The 14,837-nt window shown below is 40.8% G+C and overlaps 1 protein-coding gene across 4 annotated transcripts in view; it reads left to right on the forward strand.

Annotated features, from left to right (window-relative positions):
• The window catches only part of LOC104018647 (ephrin type-B receptor 5), a 79,432-nt gene that overhangs the window by 4,720 nt on the left and 59,875 nt on the right, over positions 1-14,837 (forward strand). For 3 of the 4 annotated variants that reach the window (XM_087756983.1, XM_087756984.1, XM_009471805.2), the window contains exon 2: positions 14,395-14,613. In XM_087756983.1, coding sequence (XP_087613109.1) covers positions 14,520-14,613 — 94 coding nt within the window. In that variant the 5' untranslated portion in view covers positions 14,395-14,519. Of the gene's footprint in view, positions 1-14,394; positions 14,614-14,837 lie in introns of those variants that run through there. The other variant, XM_087756985.1, reaches the window with a different exon arrangement.

Genomic DNA, 14,837 nt, shown 5'->3' on the forward strand with positions numbered 1-14,837 from the left:
AAGCTGAAAGACTCATTTCTATGAAGAGAAAAGTTGATTAAAGCATTAGGAGGAAACTGATGAGCCTCAAATAATTTTGTCATTATTTTCTCTTACGTTTTTTCTTAAACCTGCTTTAATACCGTATTACTATTATATTTTACTGTTTAAAAAAGGAGAATTTGTATTTTGTTAGCAAGTTTTGTATCATCTAACAGCAATACAGTTAATGTACTTTTTCCAGCTACTGACTCAACAAATTCAGCAGTTTTCCAACTCTTTGCAACCTTATAATTAGCTTCTGCCTATTAAGTCTTGGGCTGGACATTGCTCTTCTCTCCATATTTGCTCTCTTTGGCAACCGTGCAGTGTCATGGACTTCAGGGGGTGTACACAAGTGTAACTTTTAATAATTTTTAATAATTTTTTTAATAATTCTGTAGATGTTGTACAGCAGCAAAGTAGCTCTCTGCCTCGAGTAGTGCCAACTGTGCTACATAAACAGACCCCAAAAAGGATGAAGACTCCTTAATTACTCATGTCAGCCACGGTACTCTGACATGTGAGCGGCAAATCTGCAGAGTAAGAAAATGTGATTTCATGTTGTCACTCTTCTCGCATTTGATTTATACAAGGAGTTTTAAACTTAACAAAGAGAAGAACTTTCTTCTCAGAAGCATGTGTTGTGCTTTCAAAAAATATTCCTCTGCCACCAGGAACAGTATTTTATTTTAATTGTACTATTAATACATCTGGTGTTTAAAAAAATAAATTAAACAGTGTGTACTTTGTGGAGGTACTAGCACAATGTTTTATACAGGAGACTCTGTCTTGCCTTTTAAAAAGTCACCATGGAGCAGGATGGTGCTCCTGTCATGGAGATGCTACTTGAAGATTGTTCTTGAGACCGCTTCTGAGAAAAGAAGCAGCTTTGGAAGTCAAGCTCTTCTAGTCACTGGTTTCAATTTTCCATGCCTCCAGAGGCCCCTGTGCATTCCGCTACTCAAGGCTTGCCTGTCAGGAAAATTTTTGTTCAAATGTTTCACATGCACACACCCCCTCCCATATGCATGCATACATGCACATGCCCATGTATGCACACAACAACGGTTAAAGAGGAGAAAAAAAGTGCTATCCTGGGAGCACAGAAGAGGCTGGATACTATAAGAACACAGCCTATCCCGTCTGAAAACTGTAGCCTTACATATGAAGGCTGGATCCTTCAGGTCTTGGTTCACCTTAAGATGGAAGTTCTTGCCAGCCCAGACCTGTATATTGAAACATACATGACTTCATTTTCAGACAGGCTTTTTCATTTTTTTTTTCTCCCCAAGCTTGCCAAGTAAATGATTCCTCTGCTGATTCTGCAGTTTCCAAGTGCAGTTTTTTTCTCTGTACCGTGTCTCTGGGAAATATCCAATGTGTCTAAATCATGTAATTAAACCCTAGAAGCTAGAGACTGAGGACTACTGACTGTAACTTACTTCTGCTTTAGCATACTGATGTTCCTCCAAGTTACTGTAAAGCTTTCAAAGCTCCCTAAATGACCTGATCTCTCTCCCACTTACTGTAAAACACTCACATGATATGAATCTGTTTGGCCCAGCTGACCACTTCAGAGGCAGTGTGTAGGATACAGACGCCTGTGTGGAGGCCTTTAGCATCAGGCTTACCACAGGTTCTCTCAGATCCGGAGGATGTCTACAAATGGAAGCAGGGTTCCTTGGCACAACTCCCTTATCTTCCTAACTATTCTTTAAGGAGAGGGTGGGATGTCACAAGAGGGATATTGTTGCAGAGATTTCTGGGCAGGTTTTGAATAATTTCAATTTGGAAATTCAAATTGAGCTGTTTATAAAACTGTTTGAATTTCCAAATGTGAAGTTTCACTCACAGCTAGGATCAATTTGATTCCAGTAAGCAGACTCTGAAATGCTTTCTGCACCAGGAAGATATTTGAAATTATTCCTTCTTGGTTTTGAGCCAGGAAGAAGCTGCTGGAAACACAGCTGGATTGGGATGCTTGCCTGCAGTTGTCTCTCAGATGGTCCTTTCCCTTGCTAATGTCAGTGGCTTTGAGCTGGTGCCAGCAGCAATGGGAATGCAAATATGTACTGGCATTTTCACTTTTCAGTGAGTTTGCTAATCCCATTTGGAGCGCGTGTTGTTCACAAAGGGGCCACCATATCAGCAGTTATCACTGCCATCATTACGATATCAGGAACAGAATAGTTCTATTGACGAATGTTCATTTAATTACTAGTGCAGAGAGGATCTTGGTGGCCTTCTCCTCCTCCAGTATCTAAGCATGTTAGAAATCGGTAAAGGTGCAGTACAACATGATCTGAGAACAAATTGTGCTGACCTGAGTATAAATCAGCAGTTCGTTAAAGTCTAGCAGATAGATAGAGGCTTGACAGAGGAAATGTTCTGTAGTTTGCCTGTGTCTTGGTGTTGTGTTCTGCTGGGACACGTATGTGGGGTCAGATGCTGAAGAGTAATTAGTTTTCTTTCGGAGCCTTACTGTAGCACCTTTTTGCTCAGGGCCCCAGGCTGACCACCAGAAAGATATTTGTTGAAATAACGTAATGGGAACGATGCATGACGTGCTCCTTGTTTCAGTCAAAAGGCCTCCTAACGCTGACTGGAAGAATCGTGATGACAATTGCCTGTTTCTCATGGATAATTTTACCCGTCTTGAATTAGAAGTGGCTCTGGATGGTCTCAGAGAGCTGCAGGTTCCTGCAACTAAGGAAATCAAATTAGTGACTAGATCCCTGTTACCTGAAGAGACTGGCTTAAGAAATTGTTTCCTAAATAGATTCTTTTGATTCTGTCTAATGAATTACGCCCAAAAGAGTGTGTGCGGTGACAGGGTGAAAAGAAAACAAATCAAGTCTTTGGAAACAGAGTAAAAATAAAAATGTTCAATTCTTTAAAAGAATTAAGCTAAAGCAAGTTTTACTCTCTTTGGTAAAATAACACCTACTCAGAAAGTTATTTTAAAATTATTTTTTAGGTGATTCTTTTGAAAAAGGCTTTGATTTTTCTTCCCCAGATCATAGCAGATCAGCCCAGTGCTTTCTACTAGATTTTCTCTTGTGCTTTTCAACACCTGTGGTGTTGAAATTGGACAATCTCTGACTTCACGGCACTAATGCAAATGCACGTGGGCTTTTTGTATTTGACTGTGTGAACTTCTCTGCCATGGCACTGATGAACTGGGAGCTCAGTGAAGAGCAACAGATGTGATTAGGAGACTATGGGGAATTCTTGACATGCTATTAAAAAGAACTAGCTTAATGATGACTGTGAAAGCATTGCTCTGGAGTATCTGTAGTAGCTGGGAGGCCATTGACAGGATCCTAGGCGATGGGGCTGGCTCAAATAGCCCAAAGTAGATGGTTTCAGGTTCAGTATTAAGGCATGTTTTCTTCCAGCAAGGGTCTAAGTAGATTGTAGAAAGACATGGAAGCCCTGTCGCTTATGTCATTTAAAAATATAACCAGGAAAGCTTAAAGGAATATGCAGACAAAGGTCCTGCAGTTGACTGGGGACTGTAGGCCAGATGTTGTCTAAATAAAGATGTGCCCATCCCCCTCTTTTAGTTTCTATTATTACAGTCTCACCAGCAACTGGGGGAGGTTGCAGAAAATGCATCTTGGATCTGCTGTATTACAACGAAGACTGGTTGGTATCCAAGGCAAGGAAGTGGTGTGGTGTACTTGCTCCATGTTAGGTGTAATCCTTTGGTTTTGAAGTTGGACGTGGCTGCAACAAGAGCAGTGAGCCCCAGCATCGACACTGAAATATAAGTAAGCCTGTGAGACACAGAGGAGGCAGGATGAGCTCTGAGATTTATATGTTATTGCTTTCATCTCTGGCACAAAAAAAAGTACAAATATGCATTAGAAAGAGATGCTATGAGCCTGAAATATCTTTCTACTGTAACCTGCTTGGCCTTCCCTTTTCCTCTTAAAACGTTTTCTGTTCTGCTGCAGTATTAGTGGCTCATAATGTTCCTATTTCCTGAGGGTGGAAACAACAAACTGGAAATGCAGGATGGAGGAGGAGGGAAGGACCTGAGAATGGAACTGGCTGCTCTGCAGGCTCTGCCAGTGGCAAGTTCAAATTTTTGGTGGGGCTCTCTACCCTGCTTTCACTACACATGGGCTCCCTACGATGCTTCGCTGAACTCAGCTAATCATTCCACCCAGTCATTCCCTTTCAGGTTATCTCTCCTCTTTGCAGCCTTGATCTCACTCTTCTTCTTCAAGCTGCCGGTTCTGCCTCATTGCTCTCTCAACCCTCTCCTAGGCAAAAGTCAATTTTGGGCAACCTGATTCTCAAAATCAAAGTGAGAGCCTGGTCTAAGCCTTGAACCAGCATGAATCATTAATGTTGTCCTCTAAAAAATATCCATATACCATTGACAAAAGGTAAAAGAAAATTAGTGTTAAAGATGAAGTCAGGTGTTTCTGAAGTTGAATAGGACCCTTATGTTCTCTGTTCTTGTTGCTCTGTTCAGTCATTTTAACGAGACCAAGGTATTATGAGGGAAGGAGACTGAGTCTGAATGAAGAATATGGATTTGGAGACTGGAACTGAAGAGAGCAAAACTGGAGAAATCATCTATTTTCTTAAAGCTTTCCCAGAATAAGTTCTAGGTCTCATAGTTCCTGTCTCTGTGTTCTTACTGTGCCTGGAGAGATTGCTGCCAAGGTAGCTCCCGAGTTGCTTGTTACTGCACAGTGCAGTAACACCTCCTGCAAAAATGGTTGTAGGCAGACTATAGTCCGTGTCGGTGTGCAGTTCTGTGGAGTGTGATCAGTGCAGTGCAGGATTGTTTTGTAGTGGTTTAGAGCCTGATAGGAACATGAAGCTCAAACTAATGGTGCAACGGACAGAATTCCCATCTGGGCAAACAGTGGTCATGTAAGGATGAAAACTGTGTGGTAGAACTCTTCTCTGAGCCGTTTTCTCTCTCCCTCATAGCTTCCTAGTTTTGTGCATGTATTTCCACATCAAACGCTCTAATTTACATGCTGGAGCTAGAGCTTGTGTATTGTATAGCCTGTTGGTGCAGTCAGCAAAATTTAAGGGAATCAGCTTGACTGAAGATAATTTCTTATTCCCACTTCCATTCAGGGAATATGTTATGTTACAGGCCTCTGTTAGGGCAACCTTATGAACTCAAAAACTGATATTTGCAATAGGTGTGGGGATATAACTGGATGGAAGCTCATGGATGGTAGTCAACTGCATGGAGTGGGGCCGGGGGAGGAGGTTTGGACAGCAAGATCAGGGCAATTAACAAGTCGGTGACGTGATTATGCTTCAGTGCTTTTCTGCCTTGTTGTTTTACAAAGAAGCATTCTTTCCTTGCTTCTCTTAACAGGAATAAAAACAGTGATGATAAATAATGCTAATAATTAAATAGTTTTAAAAATAAAAGTAGCCTCTATCTGCAAATGCATGCAGCCAGCAATTTGAGAACCAAGCTCTGTGACAGCCCAAGGCTGTGAAACTGATTAAAATGGAAAAAAGTAGCTATAATTAACCCTTAAATCATGAAGCACATTCTCTGAAAACCCAAGTTGCCTCCTTGAAGCCAGAAAGGAGGTTAATAAAAAGAGCAGCACTTAAATGAAGGTGTTTTAATATTATTAGTTCTTTCTGTAGTCTCTTTTGAAATGTCGGTTTCTCTCATGGAATGAAAGGCAATTTCGTAACGCAAGGAATTCCCATAGAAGAGGAACATTATCTTTTAACCATTGCTGCCACTGTCTCCTAATGGACAGGATAAGTTTGGACACTGTGAATATGAATAGCAAGCATTTTCTGCTTATGCTAAGTATTCCTTACTGTAAAGCCCTTAGAAAGTCAAAAGCAAAATTAGAGATGAAGACAGTAATTATAGTTTTACAAAAAATAAAGATCTTTACTGCAGCTGAAGAAAATCTTAGTCCTTACTAAAGGGCTTTGCAAACTTTTGTCCACAAACAGCAGTTTAAGAAAAGTATTCTCACTGTGGTTTTTTTCCCTCCATTGTATGTTTTGAGTGTTTGTGCATAGATCTTGGTTCAGCTATTTCTAGACATGCCATGTAAGGCTACATTCTTAATTTAAAATAGGAAACGGCGTTAGTATAAAATATCCCTTTTCTTAGGCTTATCCATATCTTATGTTTGTAAGCCACTCTCGTTTTTACCCCCACCCAATGCTTCAGGCCCTTGATTTCTTTTCCAGTGTCCTCAAAGTGCCTTTAAGGCCCTTTTGCAGCTCTGTGCTTGGTCTGTCTATGCCGATTTGCAGATGCTCTCACACACGTGGTCAGCAAATATCAAGGTTATTTGTCTGATTTGTGGCGTTGCTTGTCTGGCCATTGCTAACACTGTGCTTGGCCTGTTAATCATTTTCCATCCATCAGCAATCAGAACTTGGTATATAATAAAGCTTTAATTTCAGACGAAAAAGAAGGAAGATCAGCATTGCTGAGTAGATGAGAACGTGATTTTAGGGACATACTCTTTACATCACATATCCTTTGTTTAAATACTGTTTGTGAAAAAGTTTTATTTGCCTTCCCTTTTTTAATGCCAAATTAATAAGCATCTTTTTCCTTGTTGTTTTCAAACTTGTTCTATCATAAAATCACTGTAAAATTGGAAGCATTTGCTTAAACTTAGCTATTGCCAGTTGTACCAGAGAAGGAAATGTCAATTTTAAAAAAATTTTTACTACCACAGATTTTTTTTCATCTAGACGTTAATCATGATTCTTAAGTCAAATCCCCTGAACATAAAATTCTGTGCTTATAATTTTGGAAATACAACCTTTTACACAGTGCTTGAGAAAGGTTTGCTGCGGTGCCATAGAGCTTCTAAATTGCCTGGTTTTTTCCTCTCTGAAGCCTTATGTCTTCCTTTTGTACAGATAAAAGTATACTTGCTAAAGGTAAATCATGCTTGAAGTTGAAAACACCGTGTTTATTTCCACATAGATAAAAGTGCATTGCAAGGATCTGTGTACAGTTGTACTGAGAGAAGTTTCCTGAGAAATTAGAGTAAAATTGATAAGAGCACAGTGAAACCATACCCAGAAGATAGAGCTGTTATCTTTTCTTTCCATCGAAGAAGATAAATGTGATGGGCAGCTGCTGATTCTTTTTCTCCCTCTTCTTTTTGCAGTCTCCTTTATTTACTGTACGAAAATTCAAAGGGAGTAATTTCTGTATCACTCCAATTCCTATTATTTTTTAGGTGAGTTTCTATCAGGCGAGTGATGGATAACATATACACAACAATGCATTTCTTCACGTTTTTCATTCTATAATGTTATTAATATTCTAGAGCTGGGATTTGGCTTCCAGGTGTTAATGTTAGAAACTCAAGTATAATTACCAATGTTTCTTTGAAGTGTGCACACATCACTATAAAAATCGTCAATTCAGTCAAATCTTGTGAGGTGGGAAGAGATTTTATTCAGGAGCTTTGTCATACTTAATATGCATGTGAATCAAGTACCTAATAAGCAGCAGAAAGAATCTGTATCTTTAATTAAAAAAAAAAAATTGCAATAGTTTCAAGAGATCAGTGTCCATCTTCTTCGGTATAGCAGAAACGTAATGGGGAGGCATTGAGAGAGTCTGCGGAAACACAGGGCAGCGGTGAATGAATTTTGGTTAGGAAGATAAACTTGGGTCACAAGCAAAGCTGTGAGGCTTCTCTGGCCAAGTATATGTGTCATGGCAGAAACGAGAGATTTAAAGGAAAGCACTGTGGTTGTCTAAAGAAATGCTAACGTGGCCACCTGTATGGGTTGGAAGACAGCAAAGAGGCTCAGAATCTCCCCAGGTACCTTTAGGCTACAGCTAAGGAGTCATATGGAAGGGGCTGTTAGCTGTCCATAGCGCTCTTTTTTGATTAGTGAAGATCTTAGGTACCTACTGAAGATGATTCAGCTCAGTCCACTGACTGTAGAGGTTGAGTGATTGTGCTTCTAACTTGGGCACTCTATCCAAGCCTCAAGGGCTTAATAAAAATTCATGAAAGCGTCTCTTCCCTTTAAGGGCTATGGAAGTTCTTAACTTGGATCCCACTAGGAAAGGTATAATCAGAGTGTGGAAGATGAGCTTCAAGACTCCTGGTGTTTCCATGGTAAACAAGGAAATAAATCCCTTTCTTTGGACAGCATTCAAAATCAACCTTTGGATTTTCGTTGTTAACTTAAAGAATCCCAAAAGACACAGACACAACCCTATTTAGATAATCTGTAAGAAACAAATGATCAAGCCAGCTAGAGGAAATCTTTGATGATCTACATTGTTGAGGAAGAATTCCTTTAAGCTTAGTTATACGTTAGCACCTAGACCCTTTCAAAATTAAATTAGTAATCTGAACGGACCATAAAAAATCCACAAGGCTTTATTACAAATTCCACTGTCCTCTCAGGTATTTTTAAAGTATTTTGGAGTCATTCAAAGTAATCTCAAATAGTAACAGAGGGTAAAAGGATATACAGCAACTACTGAAATGATTTATCTATTTAATTAAACATTTCTCTGTGCTACTGTATGTGCCCTAGTGATAAATTTTTTGAAGAAAAACATATTAACTTTATAATATTAAAAGCTTGAGTGACAAATTATGTGTTGCTCTCCCCCATTCACTTCCTGTTTGGGGTGTAGAATGATTTCTATGAATAGCAGTTCTTGCAATTATTGTCTAGAAAGAAGGTGAACAGTGTTATGTCATGCTCAAAGTGTCGCACAGGCATTGAGTGACAGCTTTTCACAACAGTATTTTGAGATGTAGCATAGTGAGATGGGTGACCGTAGCTGCAAGGGCATCTCAGTGGTGAAGGAGCAATGATAGTATGAGAGAACTGGGGGGAGAGGAAGGGGGAAGGCCTCTTGCTTGATGTATAGCACTATCATGGTTCCCTATTTATCATGAATGAGAAGTAGTATTAATTCCACTTTTTGTACTCTGCCTAAATGTGATGAATCAGTGTGCAGCACAAATTAATTGGAATAGTAGTTTAGTGATGCTCCCAGATGTTGTGCTCATTTATCTTTTTAATTCTTCTCACTGAGAGATAATATTAAGCTGTTATGAGTCATAGTGCAAAATGTGCAAGAGGAGGAAAGACTGCGCCTGCAAAGGTACAGCATTTTCTCTGCCCTGAAGAATTTTGGAGGTGCATTTATTTTGTGTGAGGAAGAAGTATGAGAAATACGAGGAAAATCTGTTGAATCAAGTGTAGCAGAGGTAAACTAAACCCATATAATGATTTCAACTGTGAAACAGGCCTAGAGGAGTCAGTTGACAACCAAGGAGGAAGAAGCATTGTTCCAGTGGGAGGAAACAAGATGATTTGGCAAAGTTCTTGGGACAGTTAAGAAGAATAGGAAGAGTAGAAATCTGACATTGTTACGATTTCAGCTTCTATTAGTAGAACAATTTAAAATACATAAAAGTACTTGTTGCACAGGCATAGATATCATTTCAAATCTGCTGCAAGTTCAAAATTCTTGATTAAGAATTGACAATTTTTAGATTGTGTTGGCAGCCCCATTGTTTCCATTTGCCTCCATGCATCCTGGGTATGAGATACTTGGACCAATATTAGAGTTGGGCTTTCTACAAGGTAGTGCAGGATGGAGCATCCTCTCTGCAGTGGATCAAGCTCCTGTCAGCTTTTAGGGAACAGAATATTGGAACTGACCTTAGGTCTCCTGTAGGATTTGGGGGCTATGGGACAGGTTCTTCCTGCTGCCTCTGGTTTGCTCTAATTTCACAGAACTCGAAGAAATAGCTACATTCCGTTCATGGAGAGGAAGAACCTGTCAGGCCCTCATCTTTTCTCCAGGAGGCTTGTGCAGTGCCTGAACAATCCTAGCTTTTTTCTTAATCCTAAAGGCATGCCTGAATTCCTCCTGCAGAACCCAGACAGGTGCATGGTTCAGGTGAATGCTTAGCTGCTATTTGATGTCAGGTTCTGCAGGCGGTATCTGTCAGAGGGGAATAGGGTCAATGTGCATTACTTTCTGATCTGTGGCCACATATTGTCTGCATACTAAGCCAGAACATGCTTCAGCGAAGGTCTGTCTAAAGATTTGTGGGTGGAATCAAAAGGATTAGAAAGCAAGGGATTTTCTTTAAAGCCTAGGTCCAGCAGAACCTGTGGCCAGCAGAGAATGAATACAGTTTATCTAGTTCTCACTGTTTTTGATTAGTCTCAGGGTGCCAGGCAAACCCAGAAGAAAAAAAGCAGTCCATTCTAAGGAGATAGATACCTTTTAGGTTTGTCATGTGCATGACCACCTCCATCAAGACTCAAGACCTACACCATTGGGGTGCTCTAAAATAAGTGAGTACACAAACCTAGCAGCGAATCTGCTTCCCTTTTAATAAAAACATATGCACTGATAGAAAAGAATTTTGAATCAATGCCGGCCCATTTAGCAACACTGGTGCCCTGTAGCTCTTCAGGGGTTGTCATTGACAGTGCTTGAACTTTGAGGGAATCTTTTATTTGCATAAGGAAACTGCTGCAGAGATACTGGCTGCATGAAATACTTCATTTTTGCCACAGTTTAGGTACCAGATGGTCACACAGCAGCCCCCTTTGTGACAGAAATCTCACAAACACAGGCCTGTACAAGTGTCAGTTGTCCCAGTACGCAGGGGAGCACTATCACTATCTGTCCTGTAGCACTGAGCATCATTTGCCTGGGGACTGTACTAAAGTGTTCCCACTCCAAGAATGCGTTCAGAAAAAGTGAGAAATTACAGCACTGGCTCTGTCTGGTGAGAAGAAACAGGCTGTAAACAGTTAAGCCAGGCATACGTTGTTTCACATTCAAGGCTTTCCAGCTGAAATGGTTTATGTTTGCAGTCTTGTGTAGCAGAAGCTTTGAGATGCTGGGCAAGAGCTGACTCTCTTCTGTTGAGATATGCAACAGAAGAGAGCAAGGGAGATTCTAGCTATACGTAAGGAAGAAAAAAAAAGTCCCCAGTAGTGGTTCAGCACTGGAATAGACACCCAAAGAAGCTGAGGAATCTCCATCCTTGGAGATGTTCAAAACTCACCTTGACAAGCTTCCTGAAGACCTCTTCTCCCTCGCTGGTTGTTCAGCTAAGAAACCAGGATTCTTGAAAATACTGGTGATGATTGTATTCGTCTCTCTTATTGGACTCTTGAACATAATTAAATTTTGGTAATCCAGATACCACAGTAATGGTGCCAAAGTAAACAATCATGATAGCATTGGTGAATAACGTAAGCAGATAACCTGGAGAGTTCCACCTCCCGTCTCTTGGGGCTCGGTACTAAAGCAAAGGCAATATATAACTGGTCTTTTCAGACTGCTTGGGATCGTCACTGTTTTATCGGGTCGAATCATTAAAAGACATTTGGATCCTCAGGAACTGTCATGCTTTTCAGGTGCTTTATGATTTTCAGGACTTCCAAGGAGGTGGAGATCGTTCCACTAGCCAAGGAAGTGTATGCCCCAAAATGGCGTAGAATCCTTTATGGAAGGGTTAGCATAAGAAGGATTGACATGGGTGGCAAGTTCTGTGTAGCTGGAAGAGACCGAGGACGAGAAGGGGTATTTAAGGAAGTTTGTTGAAGGATCCTGTGCAGGGAAGGTGTATTACTTTGCAGCTGGATCTGGAAGAGAATGGGGGATAGTGGATTCTGTAGCAAGGAGAGGTAATCTGTCTGAAAGCGATTTTGGAAGAAGTAACAAGCTGAGAAGCCATGGAAAGGTGCTTGTGTGGACAAGAGAAGAGGGCGGTTTAAAAGTTGGGATGGTTTGAGGTTTCTGTTTAAGTAGCTTGGTGTAGGGAAGAAGTAGTAGGAGAACTGAAGAAAGATGAGTGTGTTTGGGTGTAGTCAAATTCTGCACACGTCAAGTGCTGGGGGGAGGGGCAGGGCAGTGGTTAGCAATTCAGGGGCTTGGTACTCTTTAATTCAGAGAGGCCAGTGCTTCCCTCCTACTCTCCCTTAAATGCTTCCATAGTGTTCTCCTCTACCCTTCATTGTGGAGTAAGCACTTTTCACTGAGGTGTGGAAGAGGCAGAATAAAAAAAAAAAAAAATGACAGATTTACCTTTTTTTAACTGCTGAATCAAAACCAGCTTTTTGGTTCAGCCACAGGAAAAAATAATTCTCCAGTCTAATCCAGACAAAGGCTGTGTGATGCCTCTTGAAGAGCAGTGCAAGATTGCAGGGATACAGGGTCTACCAGGGTAAGCTGAACAGACGTTGTAAGAGAGATATGCAGGTAGGGAGGGAAGGAGAAAAATTGGTTTCCTTGGAGCCAGAAATGATTTTGTGTCTGCTTCTTGGTAGGAGAGGTTTTTTTAGTTAGATCTGTTTTGTGCTAGCAAACTGATTTCCTCCTTACGTATTACCTAGTAATTGCAAGACGTTGGCCTGAGATCCGGCAGCCAGAGCATGTTTGGGTTCTGTTTCCTGCTCTGCCACTCGTAAGTTATGTGACACTGAGAAAGTCTGAACTGTGGGCTGTTTTCAAACCCTCTGTAAATGATTAAAGTCCCATTGACCGAAATGAAAGTTTTCTTCAGTTTGTTTCACCTCTGTTTCTGCATTTATTTGCCTTCAAAATGAATGTTTAAAAGTCCCCATCTCTCAGGAGTTGGCTGGCCAAGAAAAAAAAGGCTTTTAGATGTTACAATGTTATGGATTGACTGGCACTACAAATGCTAAGTATTTATGTCTCCATGTAGAGTAGTCATGCAGGCTTGATTCCAGTCTACCCAGTCTTGGTTTTGGTGGCTCAGGCGGTAGGCTTCAGCCCTGTTTCTGGAGAACACTGCTATATGCTTGGGCAGTTCTTTCTGTAAAGAAGGGTTTTCTGATCATTCAGCCTGGAATTTTCTCCTTTTTACACTTTCATCCAGTGAGGTTTTTCTTCTGTGGTGTATGCGTGCTTTATAAACTAATATTCAGTACCTGTATTACATCCATCCCCTCATTTAGTCTTCATTTTTCCTCAGTGATACTTAACTGATTTTATTTTTCTCTTTTCTCATGAATCAAAGTTTTTGCTTCTTCTTGAGGTCCCTTTAGTTTCCTTACGTTTTAGTGATGCCCAGGGTGCCCTTGGTTCATCTGTGTTTGGTGCTCTAGGTTCTCGTTAGGGGCAGCGTAAGAGAGAACTATCGCATTCTGTCCAGTAATTTCTCCCCCTCTTGAGTAAAGCAAATCAGATTTCACTCCATTGCCTTTTCTCATACTCCCCAGGCTGCTTTTCTCTCTGCTACGCCGAACTTGCTCAAATCCCCCATTGCTAGGTTTTCAGATAATTGCAGTAAGGCTGCCCCTTTTAATTACAACTCTCCTCTCCCCTATTTCAGCCAAGTTACTGAGCCATTTCTCTATATTGCCTGAGACATTTTTCTTTCTCCTTAGCTACGCTTCACTGTCTCACTGAAGACACTGAAGCGTTTTCAATGCTCTGCAAAGAGCACCTAAAGAAACAAAACATACTGGCTTTTTGCATGTAACCTACATATTGCCATGATATTTCTCTGGTGGGCTGAGAATTGGGCAGACGGAGCCAGAAATACCTTGCTTAGCAAAATTCTTGTGCTGGATTGATCTAATGCAGTGCTGGATTAGGCTACATGCTGCTCCCTGACTGTGAGATAGGCGTTTATGTCAGGTTCTTAACGGCGGTGGTAGAGTTTTGTTTGGTTTTGTTTGGATTTTTTCCCACTTAAGATAATAAATTTGGAGTTGTGTGCTTTTCCCAGCTGTAACGCGGGCTCCCTATTTGACCTTAAATACCACAACATTTGCTTCCTTACCTGCGACGTATTAATGGAAAAAATACTGTCCAGCTTCACAGTGTTGTAGTCATGTGCTTAAAAGGTCAAATACCTGCATCTGAAATGCAATTACGAGTGTGTCAGCAGTGTAGATCTGTATTATCATAAATGGCGAAAACTCTCCTGTCATGGCTCCTGCCCTGCAGAGTCCTGAAAAGGGAAAGTGCAATTATAAGAGACAGAATTTGGAAAGCATACAGGGGAAATGGAATGGAGACCTTCCAAGGGACATTGCCGAAGATGCAAAGGGTCAGGACTTAAGTAAGAATACAGCCTATATTGTGGGGCAGATTAACATTGATCTGGGAACCCCACTGTCACTCATGCCATGAACGTCTCAAGATCTGTGTATACTGTCAGTGTACAAAACAACTGGGCCTGAAGTCTTGAGGGGTGGGAGGTATGGGTATATGGTAAATACTGGGTCTGTGCTGCTCTTTTTCACCTGTATCTTGGAAGTAGTAAATGATGGAGTGAGTGTATAAAAACTGCCAGTTCTGTATTATTGTGCCCTGATTTCTGTTTCCACCTTCTGTTTTTTCTTAACCAGTATTTCTGTGTGAAGGCCTCTGTGCTTTGATTTGGGAAGATATTAGAACAGTCCAAGAAATCTCTGACCATTTCAAGGGAGTGGTGTGTGGGTTTTGGAGATGGTGTTATCTACAGAGGATCTGCATGGATTCTAATGCTGGCATCAGTGCAAGAAGAGTCGCAGGAATGGCTTGGCTCTGGACGGTCTGCTTCTTTCATCTAGTCACCTCGCTAGAAGGTAAGAACAGATTTTATATAATGCAACGACTTAACAAAATTTTCTCTAGAGAAAAAAAAAAAAAAGCGTGCTCTCCAGTGTGCTTATCCTAGTCCAGATGAGCATATGTCTTTCTGTTTTGATGGTTGATCACTGTCTCATGAGATGTAAAAAGACATTAGTATTGTTTCTGGTGGGACAGGGAAACCCGCTTATGAAGGACCATTGATGAACATTTCTACTAG

The sequence above is a fragment of the Nipponia nippon genome, unplaced genomic scaffold (genome assembly GCF_047370975.1).
Source record: "Nipponia nippon isolate SJK-2023a ecotype South Korea unplaced genomic scaffold, ASM4737097v1 scaffold_2, whole genome shotgun sequence".
Lineage (NCBI taxonomy): Eukaryota > Metazoa > Chordata > Aves > Pelecaniformes > Threskiornithidae > Nipponia > Nipponia nippon.